Genomic DNA, 13,870 nt, shown 5'->3' with positions numbered 1-13,870 from the left:
TCCTCTCATCGGATATTCTCATATTATTCTTTCAAGTTGTTGAGTTGCAATCATCCTCTCAGCAGATATTCTCGACTTCAAAAAATTCAAACAATTATTCGGTTGCAACCAACCATTGATCGGTACCTGTCAAATAGAAATCCGATTCTGCTATTATAAAATTTTATCGTGGTATCTAACCATCATGTATCAATTAAACGTGTGGAGTACGCAGCAGGTCACATTTAGTGGGTTGGAAACAGACGTCCTGGACACGGCCGAGGCACAGCAACGACGATAAGATTTTCCTGCTGGAAGGCAAGTTGGACATGATTCTAATTTTATTTTTCAATAACAGTATTCCACACACTCCAAAATATGAAATGCTACAGCTTCAACTTTATAAGGCCATTGAATTGAACAGCTGCCCCAACAATGCCAAGACTTCTTGTCGCACAGGGGCGGGGCACAGAAGACATAGAGGAGCTGGTTATGGCGAAGGCCATGAAATTGGTAATTGAGTACAGTGTGTTACTTATAGTCAGTCTAGGTACGGGTATGCTCTTAGCAGTTGCTGATCTCGAGACTCCTACCGTTTGGAGCAATTGTGGGCATAGCGGCAATTATACATATACAAACGGTAGCGCGTTTCAGCTTAATCTAAACAAGGTTTTGGATTCACTGGTGAACAATGTTGATGCCAATGGATTCAATACTTCAACTTATGTTCCTATGGAGAAAAACAGCCATAGTACTATTTACGGGCTTGTCCAGTGCAGGGGAGATTTGGATTCTTCCGATTGCAAACACTGCGCATCGACGGCCAAAGCAAATCTTGTTCTGGGATGCCACAACACTTCTGGATTCATTCAACTAGATGGTTGTTTCTTGCGTTATGACAATCATAAATTTTACAATGACATTGAGAGTAGGAAGAATATGCCAATAAGTGTTCTCTGCAACACTGGTAACAGCAGTCGGCCACAGCAGTTCACAGATGCTGTTAAGGCCCGCCTCAAAAATATTACCCTTGAAGCTCGTCAGAGTCCCAAACTTTTCGCTGCAGATACAGCATCGCTGCCTTCTAGTCTAACGGGGAAAATCTACAGCTTAGCGCAGTGTTGGAGAGATCTGTCCCCGACAAGTTGCAGATCGTGCCTAACTTATGCCTTCGATAAAATATTTTCATGCCAAAGTGGAGCTCTTGGGGCACAATTCGGGTCTGAGAACTGCTATTTGCGTTACGAGGTTTATGAATTCTTCAACATTTCCGTTATCTGGCCACCTCCAGCAGAAAGTCCTCCCGTTTCCTCCGGTATATTCTTCACCTATTATACGATGATAAGTAATATAGTAGTTTAACTCTTGGAACTAATACACAAACCTATTGCGAATATATGTGCAAATTTGCAGAAAGAAAAAATGGCAGGATGCTTGCAATATCTATGGGCGCAGTTGCTGGCGGGATTGTTGGATTCATTGCGGCCATAGTGATTATGAGGAGGAAAAGTTTCTCTTGTCTCAAACGTACGGAAGTGAAATCTAGAACTGGGGATTCTGCAATTGCAGCTCAATATACAGGTGAAGGATCTTAGATACCATGATTAGTTTTCCTATTGTGATCTGTTCACCTATTTCTGTGGCCAGATATAAGGAAGCCCTGTAACTATTTTCGCAGGTGGAAAAAGAGAATCTATCGTACCGCTCAGCATATTGAATTTGAATTCGCAATTCATTTTCAAGTACGGTATTCTGAGAGAGGCTACTTCCAATTTTAATGCGAGGAACAAGCTCGGCGGGGGAGGTTTTGGATCCGTCTTTAAAGTGAGAGCATAGGATCAATGCTTTGGAATAGGTGTCTGAAAGTAGCAGCTCCAATTGATCACATGGAGAATAAAGATAATTTTGAATTGCTTTGATGTGCAGGGGGTTTTACCTGATGGCAGAATTGTTGCAGTTAAACGGTTGTATATAGGTTCAAGGCAAGGAGACGCTGAATTTTTGAATGAAGCAAATCTCATCAGCCGTTTTCAGCACAGGAATCTTGTCAAATTGCTTGGCTGCTGCGTTGAAAGCTCAGAAAGGCTACTGGTTTACGAGTACCTCCAGAACAGTAGTCTCGACAAGATTCTATTCGGTTTCTTCTAGCCCATTAACTGCATAATCAGTGGATGTATCGTGGATTTGTTCGAGTTTGTGTATGTAGGTTTCTAATATTATTACTGTGTGATGCTTTGCAGATGCAACAAAACCTCATTTACTTGACTGGAAAGAGAGGCATGAGATCATGGTGGGAGCTGCACGTGGGCTAGCCTATCTTCACGAGGGATCTGAGATTCGGATCATCCACAGAGATATTAAAGCCAGCAATATATTACTGGATCGTAAATATAGACCAAAAATAGCGGACTTTGGGTTAGCCAGATTTTTTGCAGAAGACCAGAGCCACGGCAGCACTAACGTTGTAGGAACTTTGTAAGAATTTTCTCACTGTTAATTTCTTGTGGCTTCACACTTTTTATTCAAACAGATTACAGTGCATAAACCAACAAGCCAATTAGAAGGTGCAGTATATCCTAATAGCCGACTTTCTGCCTCTTCCAGTTATAGTCAAATGGGAGAATAAAAAAAAATATATCCTGTTAAATTATTTTTGTTTCATGAAATTGAATATGAATTGTATGATTAGAATGCAATAGAGGTTTAGAGATTGCTAAATCCATATGTGAAACCAAATTTGTCATTTCAATCAATTTCGTTCTCAGTTTCAACAAATATTCCATCACCAGATTGAGATTCTTGTAACATCATTTCTGAAAAATGGCAAAACGGTAGATCATTTATTTTAAGTGTTAAGATGTGCAGATTTCATAGTAATAATATTGTGCAGAGGTTACATGGCCCCGGAGTACGCCTTACACGGACAGTTGACAGAGAAAGTAGATGTATTTGCCTTTGGAGTACTTGTACTTGAGATTATCAGCGGAAAAAGGAGTCAGAGTTTGGTTCATGACACAGAGTTTCTCATCGAAGGAGTATGGCTCATATGATCTCATCTTGAAGTAGAATTTTTCTCAGATCTCCATAACGTTATGATCCCTTGCTAACTGAAGTTATATGTTTTGTTTATATTGACCATTTGCCAGACATGGAGACTGTACAAAGCGGAGAGAGCTTTAGAAGCAATCGACCCCGCGTTGAAGGGCAGTTATTCGTCGGAGCAAGGGATTAGGTTGATCCAAATTGGTCTTTTATGTACGCAAGCAGCTGCAGCGTTGCGGCCATCAATGTTGCAGGTGGTGTTGATGCTGACAAATGAGCGAGAAAATCTACCTTCGCCCACAAAGCCTGCTTTCGTAGATCTGGATGGTGTGGCGGGGACAAATGACAAAGTTAAACGTCCTACAGTTACTGTAACTCCCCCTCAGGATCCGGATAAACCATCAAGCAGTGCAGATATTTCTTCACATGGACCTTCCGATACTCACTCTGGAGGTGCTTACCCTTCATCAAGCATTTTGGAGCCGAGATGACAGCCAGTTGGCCTCTCGGTATTATCCTTATCTTTGTTTATTATAAAACGGCATTATCTTATTTCTCAATTATGTCAAAATAAATAATTTCTCAATTATATCAAAATGATTTTTAAATCAGGAAATTGAAAGTCATTTAAATCCATTGGGACACGTAAGATGAATTGTCCTGTTACACTTGCATACTCTGCGTAATTCTCTTGGGGAATAAATAAGTAGTTTATCGAAGTATCATGTCATTCAAAAGAATTGGGACTTACGTGACCTAATGTGCAAAATTGATTGGTCCTGTTTGTCTATTACGACAAGAGGGCATCAATAGCGTTAGTATTAATGGCATTAGTATTAAATAATTGATATGTACATAATTCTGTAATAGCGTTAGTATTAAATGGTTGATATGTACATAATTCTGTAATGCTGTGCTATGTGTATTTCCTATAAAGTGCATCATTTCCCCATTTCTCGAGTTGACCTAGGATCGTTGAAATGATGAATGTGTTATTTTAAATATTCCATATATATTACCATTCATACAATATATGTGATATGTATTAATTTTTATTAGATTTATTAAAATTGCATGTACATATATATATATTGATTATAATTTATTATTTATTATGAAATATTTTGATTTTTATTAAAATAATAAAATTGGTTTATGGAGATATTAAATTTATTGAAGTTGATTTCTTTTTTAAGTTTTATGATTGAAAAGAAATTTAAATTTTGAGAAATTTATGATTTTTGGTATTTTATAGATTTATATTTTTTTAATAAGAATATAAATTTTCTCTATTTATATGATAGAATTTTTCGCTATATACAATAAGATAGATTTATTTTAGTTCTTAATCTATAAAGTATTAATAATATCAAATTTCTTAAAATGTATAATTTTTTTAGTGTAAAATTTGAAGAAAGATTTACACATTTCAAGATTTGATTCTTCTCAACTCCTTAATATATTTGAAAGTAAGAATATATATATATATATATATATATATATATATATGCCATTTTTCTTTTATATATATATATATATATGCCATTTTTCTTTAAATAATTTTATAATTATTTTTATAATGTGATATGCATCATATCGATTATACATATGGAATGAAAAAGAAGTATTATATACATATATATATATATATATATATATATATATATATATAATTTAATTTGATTACATGTATATATGATATGCATAGTATTTGATTTTAAATTTAATTATGAATAGCTCAGATAGAATGTCTTTCAACACAAATTATTGTTATTTATTTTTTTGTTAATAATATTTTTTAAATGTTATATATTTAATTCATATTAAATTTAAAATAAATTCAACATTATTTTCATTTTCAATTATTTAATATTTTAATATAAAGTTGTTATAAAATTATATTATTATTTTTTTAAGTTTAAATTGTATTATTTTACAAAATTAAGTTAAACATGTACATCCATGAGGCATCATTAGCATAAATGTCATTGCGTATGTGGTCTTAATTTTCTTAGTGGGAAACCAGATATTTTTGACCACCTACCTATAGAATAATTAGTCCAAAATTTTAGAAGTTTTACCATTTCAATCATAACAAGGCTATATATGAGTGCAGTATTAAAAAAACTTGAAAAAAACATGTAGACGCAAGTTTCTAAAGAAGTGACCGGGAGAGTGTCTCTATCACTTGATCCTAGTGGAGCATGTGAATTTGGTTTGAACTAGAAATGGAGCTCAATGTGAGCAACCCTCTCCTTATCTAAATAATAATTTTGATTGTGTTGGTACCTTTTGACATCATCCAAACTAGCAAATAAGTTGTATCTTTGAGCATGTTTATCCATCAAGATTCTTCCTAGTAGAGACTTCATCTCCTATTATAAGGTCAATGTTTCAAAGTAATGTTTTCTTTGTCCCTAGGTGTACCCCAATTTAGGAATCCAAGTGGCTACATCCTCCAGGATCTTAGAATCCAAGAAGACTTCTCTTTCATGAACGAAACAAGACTTTGGATTATAGATTTCATTCTATGTATTAGGGGGGGCCGTTGCATGGTAGTTATCATCAACTCCCTGGGCCTGCTATTGAGCTTTATTGTGGCCTTGGGGGCCATGGCCCCCTCCCCCATGCCTGTTGTGCATTCTCTGGTTCTCCAACTTCCACCAATAATAAAGTTGTTTTGAGTTATAACTGACAACACACAACAACAAAACAAAGGGGGCACAATTAGCAGACCCGATATACTTCAAGAAACTAATTATACACCAGCCAGAAAGAGGCCAATACATTATGTAATGCAGAAAAAACAACTTCAAGAAGAAATTGTCCTAACCCATTGTAAGCTTCCAAAAAAAAGTTAGCTACCAACAACATCTCAGGGGGGTGTCAAAGGTAAATCCATACAAACACAACTCTCCGTAAACCAACAAATCTAATGTAGCAAAACAAAGGTGAAGACATAGAGGGTCTTGAGCCTAGTTAAGTTGAAAATTTCCTTGGTTAACACTGCAAGGTGCGCAGACTGTAGCAATTATTTCATACATGACATCACAACTAAGCCTCCAAAGACTATTGCAACTAATGCAAAAATTACATTGAAACTTTGAGCAAAAATTTTTTTTTTTAAGATGTACCAAACAAAATTTAGAGAATTATCCTAAAGATTAAGAAATACCCAGTACGGATGGAGAAGTACCCTTTCACTCCAGGTCATGGGAGGCATATTACTCCTGGATGGAATGTTTATCTCATAGACCACAAACTCGATGAGGTCATGCCACACACTGCATCCTCCTTTGCCTGCTTCCTTTTCTCTCATCTCCAATGACTTCCCCATGTAAGACCATTGTGCAACCCATAAACTAGTAACTTTACTACCCCTTGTGAAGATTATCACTAAAGATTTAACTATGAACCAAGACTAGAAGTAGCTCTGCCAAATCCTCTACGAATTTTCACCGTGAAAACTCTCTTTTGGAAAAGAAGCAACCCACTACCACTGTAATGCCCAAATCAATTTTCACCACCTCTCGTCATTTCTGCTCAGTCACAAAGGATATTTCTAGAAGGGATTAAACTCTACATGCATATGCATATCAGGGGGCAACCACACTACCCCAGTAAAATTATATTACTTAATATCCACATTGAAATATTTTATTTATGTTGATATATAAAGAATTACCCATTTCCTTTGTAATAAATTGTAATATTATTTTCTTAGATAACTCGTACTATTTTTATAATTGAATAATGAAAAAATTACACATCTCACATTATGTATAATATTTATGTTTCACATTAGAAAAATTATTATTAATATTTTTTATTTAAATAACATATATTTAATTTAATATTATTGAATATCACCTCTTTCAATTATAAATCACCTTTATATATATATATATATATATAGTGTTTCCTTCCTCCCTAGGTGTGCCTCGAGTCACGAATCCATGTGGTTACATTTTATAGGATATCAAAATATAAGAAGACATGTCCTTCATGAACAAAATGAAACTCATAATTACAAATTTAATCATGGATATTATGGGAGACAGCTGTTGAGATTTATTGCAACCTTGGGGACCATGGACCCCTCCCCCATGCCTGTTGCGTATACTCTAATGCTCCATCTTCCACTAATAACAAAGTACTCTTGAGCTATAACTTACTGGACAAAACACTTATATAATGGGTGCGGAATTACCAAACCTGGTATAGTTTAAGACATTGATTATCAACGAACCATAAATACCCGAAACATTATGTAATGTAGGCAAAACCACGACAAGAAGAAATTATCACAATCCACTGTAAGCTTCCAAAGTACTCTTGAGCTATAACTCACAAGATAAAACACTTAGACAATGGGGGAAAAATTACCAAATCTGGTATACTTTAAGACATTGATTATAGACCAACCATAAATAGGCAAAAACATGATGTAATGTAGACAAAACCACGACAAGAAGAAATTATCACAACCCACTGTATGCTTCCAAGCAAAGTCGGCTACCAATAACATCTTAGTGCGGCGTCAAAGGTAAAGCTATACAAACACAAATCTCTATAAACAACAAACCAAAAATAGCATAATAAAGGTGAACATACAGAGGGTCCCAAGCTTAATTAAGTTATCTATAATTGAAAATTGAAGGTGATATACAAATTGCAAGTGAAATTTTATATGTGTTTTAGGTAATGGATCAATTTACTAAAAACATAAACAAGTGATTTTTAACCAAAATTTATAGCCAAATAGAGACAAATAACCATATCTGAAACACACAACACAAACACATGATAAAGGAGTTCACCCCTCTCTTGGGCTACATCTCCTAGCCCAATTCGAATGAAGGGCCTCTTTCATTCATTGCTCAAAAGCGTGTTTACATGGTTTTATAATGCTAAAACAACAAAATTGATGTCTCCAATTGATCTAGAACTGTCAAAAATCCCCATCTAAGCTCTTTCTACAGGTTATTTGGCAAAAATTTGAGAAAGTTATGCGCGTTATTAGTTTTTCCAAAATTCTATGGCTAGTCATCCTAAAATTTGACCCAAATTTGGCTTGAGCACCCCAAACCCGGAACTGATGCATAAATCTGGCCTACAATCCTGATGGGTCAAATTGTAGGACAATTGAACTATCCTACAATGCCTAGTTCCAAAAATTAAGGTCTTATGGGCCCCACGTACACAGGGGTTAGGGCTAATCGCTCGCCACTATCAGTTTGAACCCCAACTGCTTAACACACATTCATGTTCGCCCCATAATACCAAGGTTTTGTGCTAAAAATCTACGTTAGGTGCATAACTGTCGGGCGTGCTGTTGAGAAATGACAATAAGAAATTCTAGTTTAATTTTTCCTTGAATTAAAATGTGAATTAAAATCGAATTATATTCTCATAACAACTTGTAAATAGTTAATTAAGTTTAATTAGCTGAAATAGCTTATGAATTTCGAGTTGGAAGTCTTTTGGAAGTCATGTATATGTTCTCCCTAAATTTTAGGGATTCAATATGAGTTTAGACTGAGTTGTAATTAGATAACTCCTTTTATTGAGTTATATTTAGTTAAACTAGTTCTATCTATTTGTTCAACTAGTAGAGGATTATCAGTCAGTTAGTGCACTTGTGCATCCATAGGTGCTACCCAGATAACTAAAGATTCACTTATCAGAAACTCATGCATTTCAATTATGAGAAATACCCAGCTAAGGCTACAGTGCAAGGATAGTGTACTATCAATTGTATGATTTACTGAGTTGTAAATATCATGCATGCAATCACGAAGAGGACCTAATTAGGTTTGCATAGTTTTGGAAGCATGAATTCCCTTTAAATACGAGCTATTTATCCTAGGAATTGAGCAAGAAAGTAGGGGCTTGGCAGGCGGTGGAAATTGGCCAAGTGTTGGCTAAGAGTGGGCTTGTGAGGCATATATTTGAGCATACTTGTGCAAAATTTTTCTAGTGAGAACAAGATTTGTATCTTCACTCATATTTCTGATTAATGCAATATAGATAGGTGGGGTTTCGAGCAGTGGATTTCCCAAGGAAAACTTATTGTGTTATGTGCCATTGATTTGTCTTCCTCTTGTTCATATTGTTTTCATCAATTTACTGGCTTTTGCTGGTTGAAAGTAGAAGTAGTTTCTTATCTCTTGTTTTAGTAGATTACATGAGCTTGTGACTCTACAAGAAAATCTAGGAGATTTCAAAGTTTTGAGGTTTAGGTTATAGGTGAAATTCGAATTTGCAATACATACTTTAGGATCAGTAGATGGTGTTCTACGATTTGTGGTATGAGTATGCCTTGGAAGGAAACTCAAATTATATGGCATAGAGGGATAGAATGGAGGTTGCGTTGGAGGATAATGGCTTGAAGGAATTTATTGATGAAGACATTCCTAAGCCAACAAAATTGGATGCATAAAATCTAGCTGAATCGAAGAAGTGTGTGTCAAAGGCGAGGCAGATAATCCTTGAGGGAGTTAGAGACCACATTGTCTCGTGTCTCCATGGAAAGGAAACTCCGTATGATATGTGGAAAGCATTGATAAAATTTTATCAGAACAATAGTGATCAAAGGAAATTGGCACTAAAGGACAAACTTTGAAAAATAAAAATGGAGAAAGGCGAGACTATTCCAAAATTCTTGACCAAGTTCACTCAATGTCGTGATGAACTTGGAAGTGTTGGAATCGTGGTTGCCAAGGATGATATGGTGAGTCTTGCTCTTCTATAACTCCCAAATTGTTGGCATAGTTATCAAGACTTTCTCAATGGTTAGAAGAATCTGCTAGATTAGGAATGACTGTGGTCAGATTTGATGCAGGGGGAGATCAGGGGGAACACCAGGGATGGCACTTCATCAAAGACTGATGATGAAGAGAACTGTGCCTTAGCGATTAAGGTGAAGAAGGGGAAAGGGAAAACTGCCCATTCCAAATCGGATTCTCTCCATAGAGGTAAGAAGAAATACGTCATGAAAGTTAGGTTCTTTCATTGTCACGAGCTAGGCCATTTTTCTACAAAAATTGTCCACTCAAGAAGTCCTCAGGAGAAGTGGTGGGTGAGGCTTTGGTCTCTCAATTAAAATTGTACCTTTCCCTCATTGCATACACGGTGTCATCAATGATGGGAAGTGTATGGTACTTATACAGTGGAGCTTCATTCCACATGACTGGCAACAAGGAGTTATTCAGTGACCTAGAGGAGAAAGATCTCCAAATGCATATCGAGATGAGTGATGACTAGAGGTATAGTGCTACTAGATTGGGCATGGTTACTTTTCAGAGGGAGCATGGGGCTCCACTCACCTTGAAGAATATTATTTATGTTCCTAGGCTGAAGAAGAACTTGGTATCCATTTCCAAGCTTGAGGATAGAGACTATGATGTGATCTTCTCGAAAGGAAAGGCTTTCCTTCGACACATAGCCACAGGTCAAGTAAACACAATAGGGATTCAAGTTAAGAATCTCTATAAGTTGGAGGTAAAGGATTGTGCTTATTTGAGCACGAAAATAGAGATGGTGCAGAGCTGAGACATTGGCGAGTTGTGGCACAAGCGATTAGGTCACTTACATCATGGGGCTTTGAAGATCATGCAATAGATCTCCACTTGTTTGCCCAAAGGTACACTAGAGCAAGTTGATACATGAAAGGGGTGTACTTTGGGTAATTACACCAAGTCTTACTTTCACGACAGTGATAGTCAAGCAGAGGCTATTTTAGAGTGAGTCCATTTAGATGTGTGTGGCCTCGACAACATCCATGGCCAAACACAGGTATTATGTTATATTTGTTGATGGATTTTATCGAAAATGTTAGATATTTTTCATGCAGAAAAAGGATTTAACCTTCAAAAATCTTTGTGAGTTTAAAACATGGGTGGAGAATGAGTGAAACAAGAAGGTTAAATCTCTATGGAGTGATAACGATGGTGAGTATGTCTCAAATGAGTTTAAGAAATTTTGTGCAGTGGAAGGGATTAAATGGGAGCTGGCGACACCTCATAACCCTCAGTAGAATGGGGTGGCCGAGAGGAAGAACATAAGCATAGTAGGGGCAACGAGGGTGATGTTGCAAGATTAAGGTCTCCCACTAAACTTGTGGGCTAAGGCATGGAAGACATCAGTTTATGTTAAGAACTGTAGCCCACATCAGATACTTTGGATGAAGACACTAGGGGAGGATTATTCTGGTAAAAGGCCAAACATTGGTCACTTCAGGATTTTTGGGTCATCGGTATATTTCCATGTGACCAAAATGAACGAAAGAAGCTTGAGCCGACAACAGAGCTAGGGATATTTGTGGGGTACAATGATACACATCACAACTATCAGGTGTAATTTTCGACCAACAAGATGATAATGGTTCACAAGGATGTTAGGTTCAACAAGGAGAAGGCCATGTGATTTTCCCTTGAGAGGGAGCTTCATATACATGTGGTTGAGGAGCTTTTAGCTCCTAAGGTTGATGAGCCTCATATTGATGTTGAGTAGACACATGTAAAGGATCTGGGAGTGGAGACATTGTTAAGTCCCTATAATACTAGCGATGCCCCCATTAATATTGTAGTTGTATACCTTATTAATATTGTTGTGCCCCTATTGTCCCCATATTGTTATTACTGTGCCCCATAGAATCTCTCTATTGCTATTTTTGTGCCTTTATATTATTATTGTTAGGTCGGCTTGGTTATATTGTAACCCCTTAGACTCCTATGTATAGAAAGGAGGTTTTGTGATTTGAATCATCTAAGAACTATTCATTTGTGTAATGTAAAGGAGGTTACCCCCTTGAAGAGGCTGAATTATAAGGCGTTCAACTATCTTTTCTATCTTTTTGTGAGATGGTTTCATAACATTTGGTATCAGAGCTTTGGATTCCAGGGTTTCGCTACTCCAAATAATTCATTGTGGCATTTTCGCTATAACTTTTTTGCTACGACGTTTTAGAAGCGAAAAAAAACCCATTTGAGATGAAATCTCATTGAACCTCGGGTCTGAATTTCAGAGCTTTTTGCGCTATATTTCAGATATATGATCTGAGGAAGTTGGTCTTTCTGCAAACTCCTAAATTACATTCCAAATAGGTGACATGGGGAAAATTGCCATAACTTTCTCTTTGAGAATCGGATTGAGATTTTGTAAGAAGGTACAGAAAGAGGACAGATTGTAGTTTCTTGCATATAGTTTTTAGAGCCAAAGGTTGAAATAGTGACATGTGGCACATCATACAAGTTTTCTCTTCTAGAAAGTTCTATAATCAGGTCATCTTGGGAGATTGTGCATAACACTTGGAGAATCCAAGTTGGGTCAGACTGGTGGCATTGGAAAGAGAACACAGAGGGCTACTACAGATCGCAATTTTAGAACTGGATGATCCGAAATTACAGAGATACATCAGATTCAATATCAAGCTCCTACAAAGTGAAAAAAGGTGTGTAGTTTTTTTTTTAATTTTTGCATAAGCTTGTTTTGAAAAATTAGTTTGAAGGAATTCAAAGGGCATAGTAAAGAATTATTATTAGTAATTGATGCCCCGAGGAAAGAAAATGCAAACACCTAGTAAGAAACCTGAAAGCTCTAGCATGACTCATGAAGAAGAGGAAGAAATGCAACATGATATATCAAAATTACGAGACCAAGTGCAACAAGTGTCACTTGCACAAAAAGGTGTAGAAGCTAAGATGGATGGTTTAAAAAAGGCATGGAAGCTAAGATGAATGGCATGGATGCTAAAATGGATGGAATGGATGATAAAATGGAAGAATTGAACATAAAATTGAATAATCTGCTACAAGAAATGGTCACTAATGGTGAAAGGGTAGTAAAGGAAACTCATGATGAGAACAAAAGAAATGTTAATCATGATTCCATAGACTCTAATGTTGGATCAAAGATCCACCATATTCCAAAAATCGATATGAGGAAGTTTGTGGCAAGGATCCCGCAACATGGATATTATAGATGGAGCAATTTTTCGATCTCAATAATGTGAAAAACACACAAAAAGTACATATTGCAACTTTATATATGGAACCAAATCAATTTGTATGGTATCAATGGCTTTGGTCTCATAAACAAATTATCACTTAGGCAATTTTTACGAAAGAATTGAAAACACATTATGAGGATACAAAAAGAAACACTTTTTTTAGCCAATTGATAAGTCTCAAACAAAAGGGTTCAATAACGCAGCACATTGAGGAGTTCCAAAAATTGAACATAAGGGTAAAAAATATTCCAGAGGAGCATAGGATTGATGTGTTCATAGGGACTTTAAAGGATAATATCCAACATGATGTTCACCTTTGAGAACCTGATTCATTAGAGAAGTCATTCAGGTTAGCAAGAAAAGTGGAAAGAAAAATTATGGCAACCAGGAAGCATACCACTCACAACTATAAAGATGGAAGCTTTGTTGCCCCTAGCCTTCCACAACCTATAAGGTTGACACTACAACAATTGGAAGAAAAAAGAGCAAAAGGGCTTTGTTACAGTTGTGATAGAAAATTCACTAAAGGTCATAAGTGTGCTGAGAAGAAATTATTCTGCATAGATTGTGAAGAGGAAGAAGAAAAGGAGCAAGAAAGGTCAAAAGAAGAGGATATACTCCAGGAAAAAAGCCTAGATAAAGAAGAAATGAATCCGACCATATCTTGTAATGCATTGGCTGGAATTACCACTCCTCAAACCATCAAGATAGAAGGACAAATCAAGAAGAAAAAGGTAATAGTGTTGATTGATTCAGGAAGTACCCAAAATTTTATTCATTGTAAGATAGTAAAAGAATTGAATTGCTTTCTATATCCAGCACCAGAGTGTCAAGTGC

At 36.2% G+C, this 13,870-nt stretch overlaps 1 protein-coding gene across 1 annotated transcript; it reads left to right on the top strand.

The window, feature by feature from the left end:
* The first annotated feature begins 206 nt into the window (after positions 1–206).
* Positions 207–3,637, top strand: LOC149237167 (cysteine-rich receptor-like protein kinase 1). The gene is made up of 7 exons (XM_089372594.1): positions 207–1,294; positions 1,393–1,560; positions 1,658–1,803; positions 1,906–2,116; positions 2,220–2,454; positions 2,870–3,014; positions 3,126–3,637. The coding sequence occupies exons 1-7, from the start codon at positions 415–417 to the stop codon at positions 3,510–3,512; spliced, it is 2,172 nt and encodes a 723-aa protein (XP_089228720.1). The 5' UTR covers positions 207–414; the 3' UTR covers positions 3,513–3,637.
* Positions 3,638–13,870: the final 10,233 nt, after the last annotated feature.

Source organism: Pinus tabuliformis, chromosome 8 (genome assembly GCF_031772625.1).
Source record: "Pinus tabuliformis cultivar Carrire ecotype Pingquan chromosome 8, CPIR1, whole genome shotgun sequence".
Classification (NCBI taxonomy): Eukaryota; Viridiplantae; Streptophyta; class Pinopsida; order Pinales; family Pinaceae; genus Pinus; species Pinus tabuliformis.
This window is presented reverse-complemented; position numbering and strand designations above follow the sequence as displayed.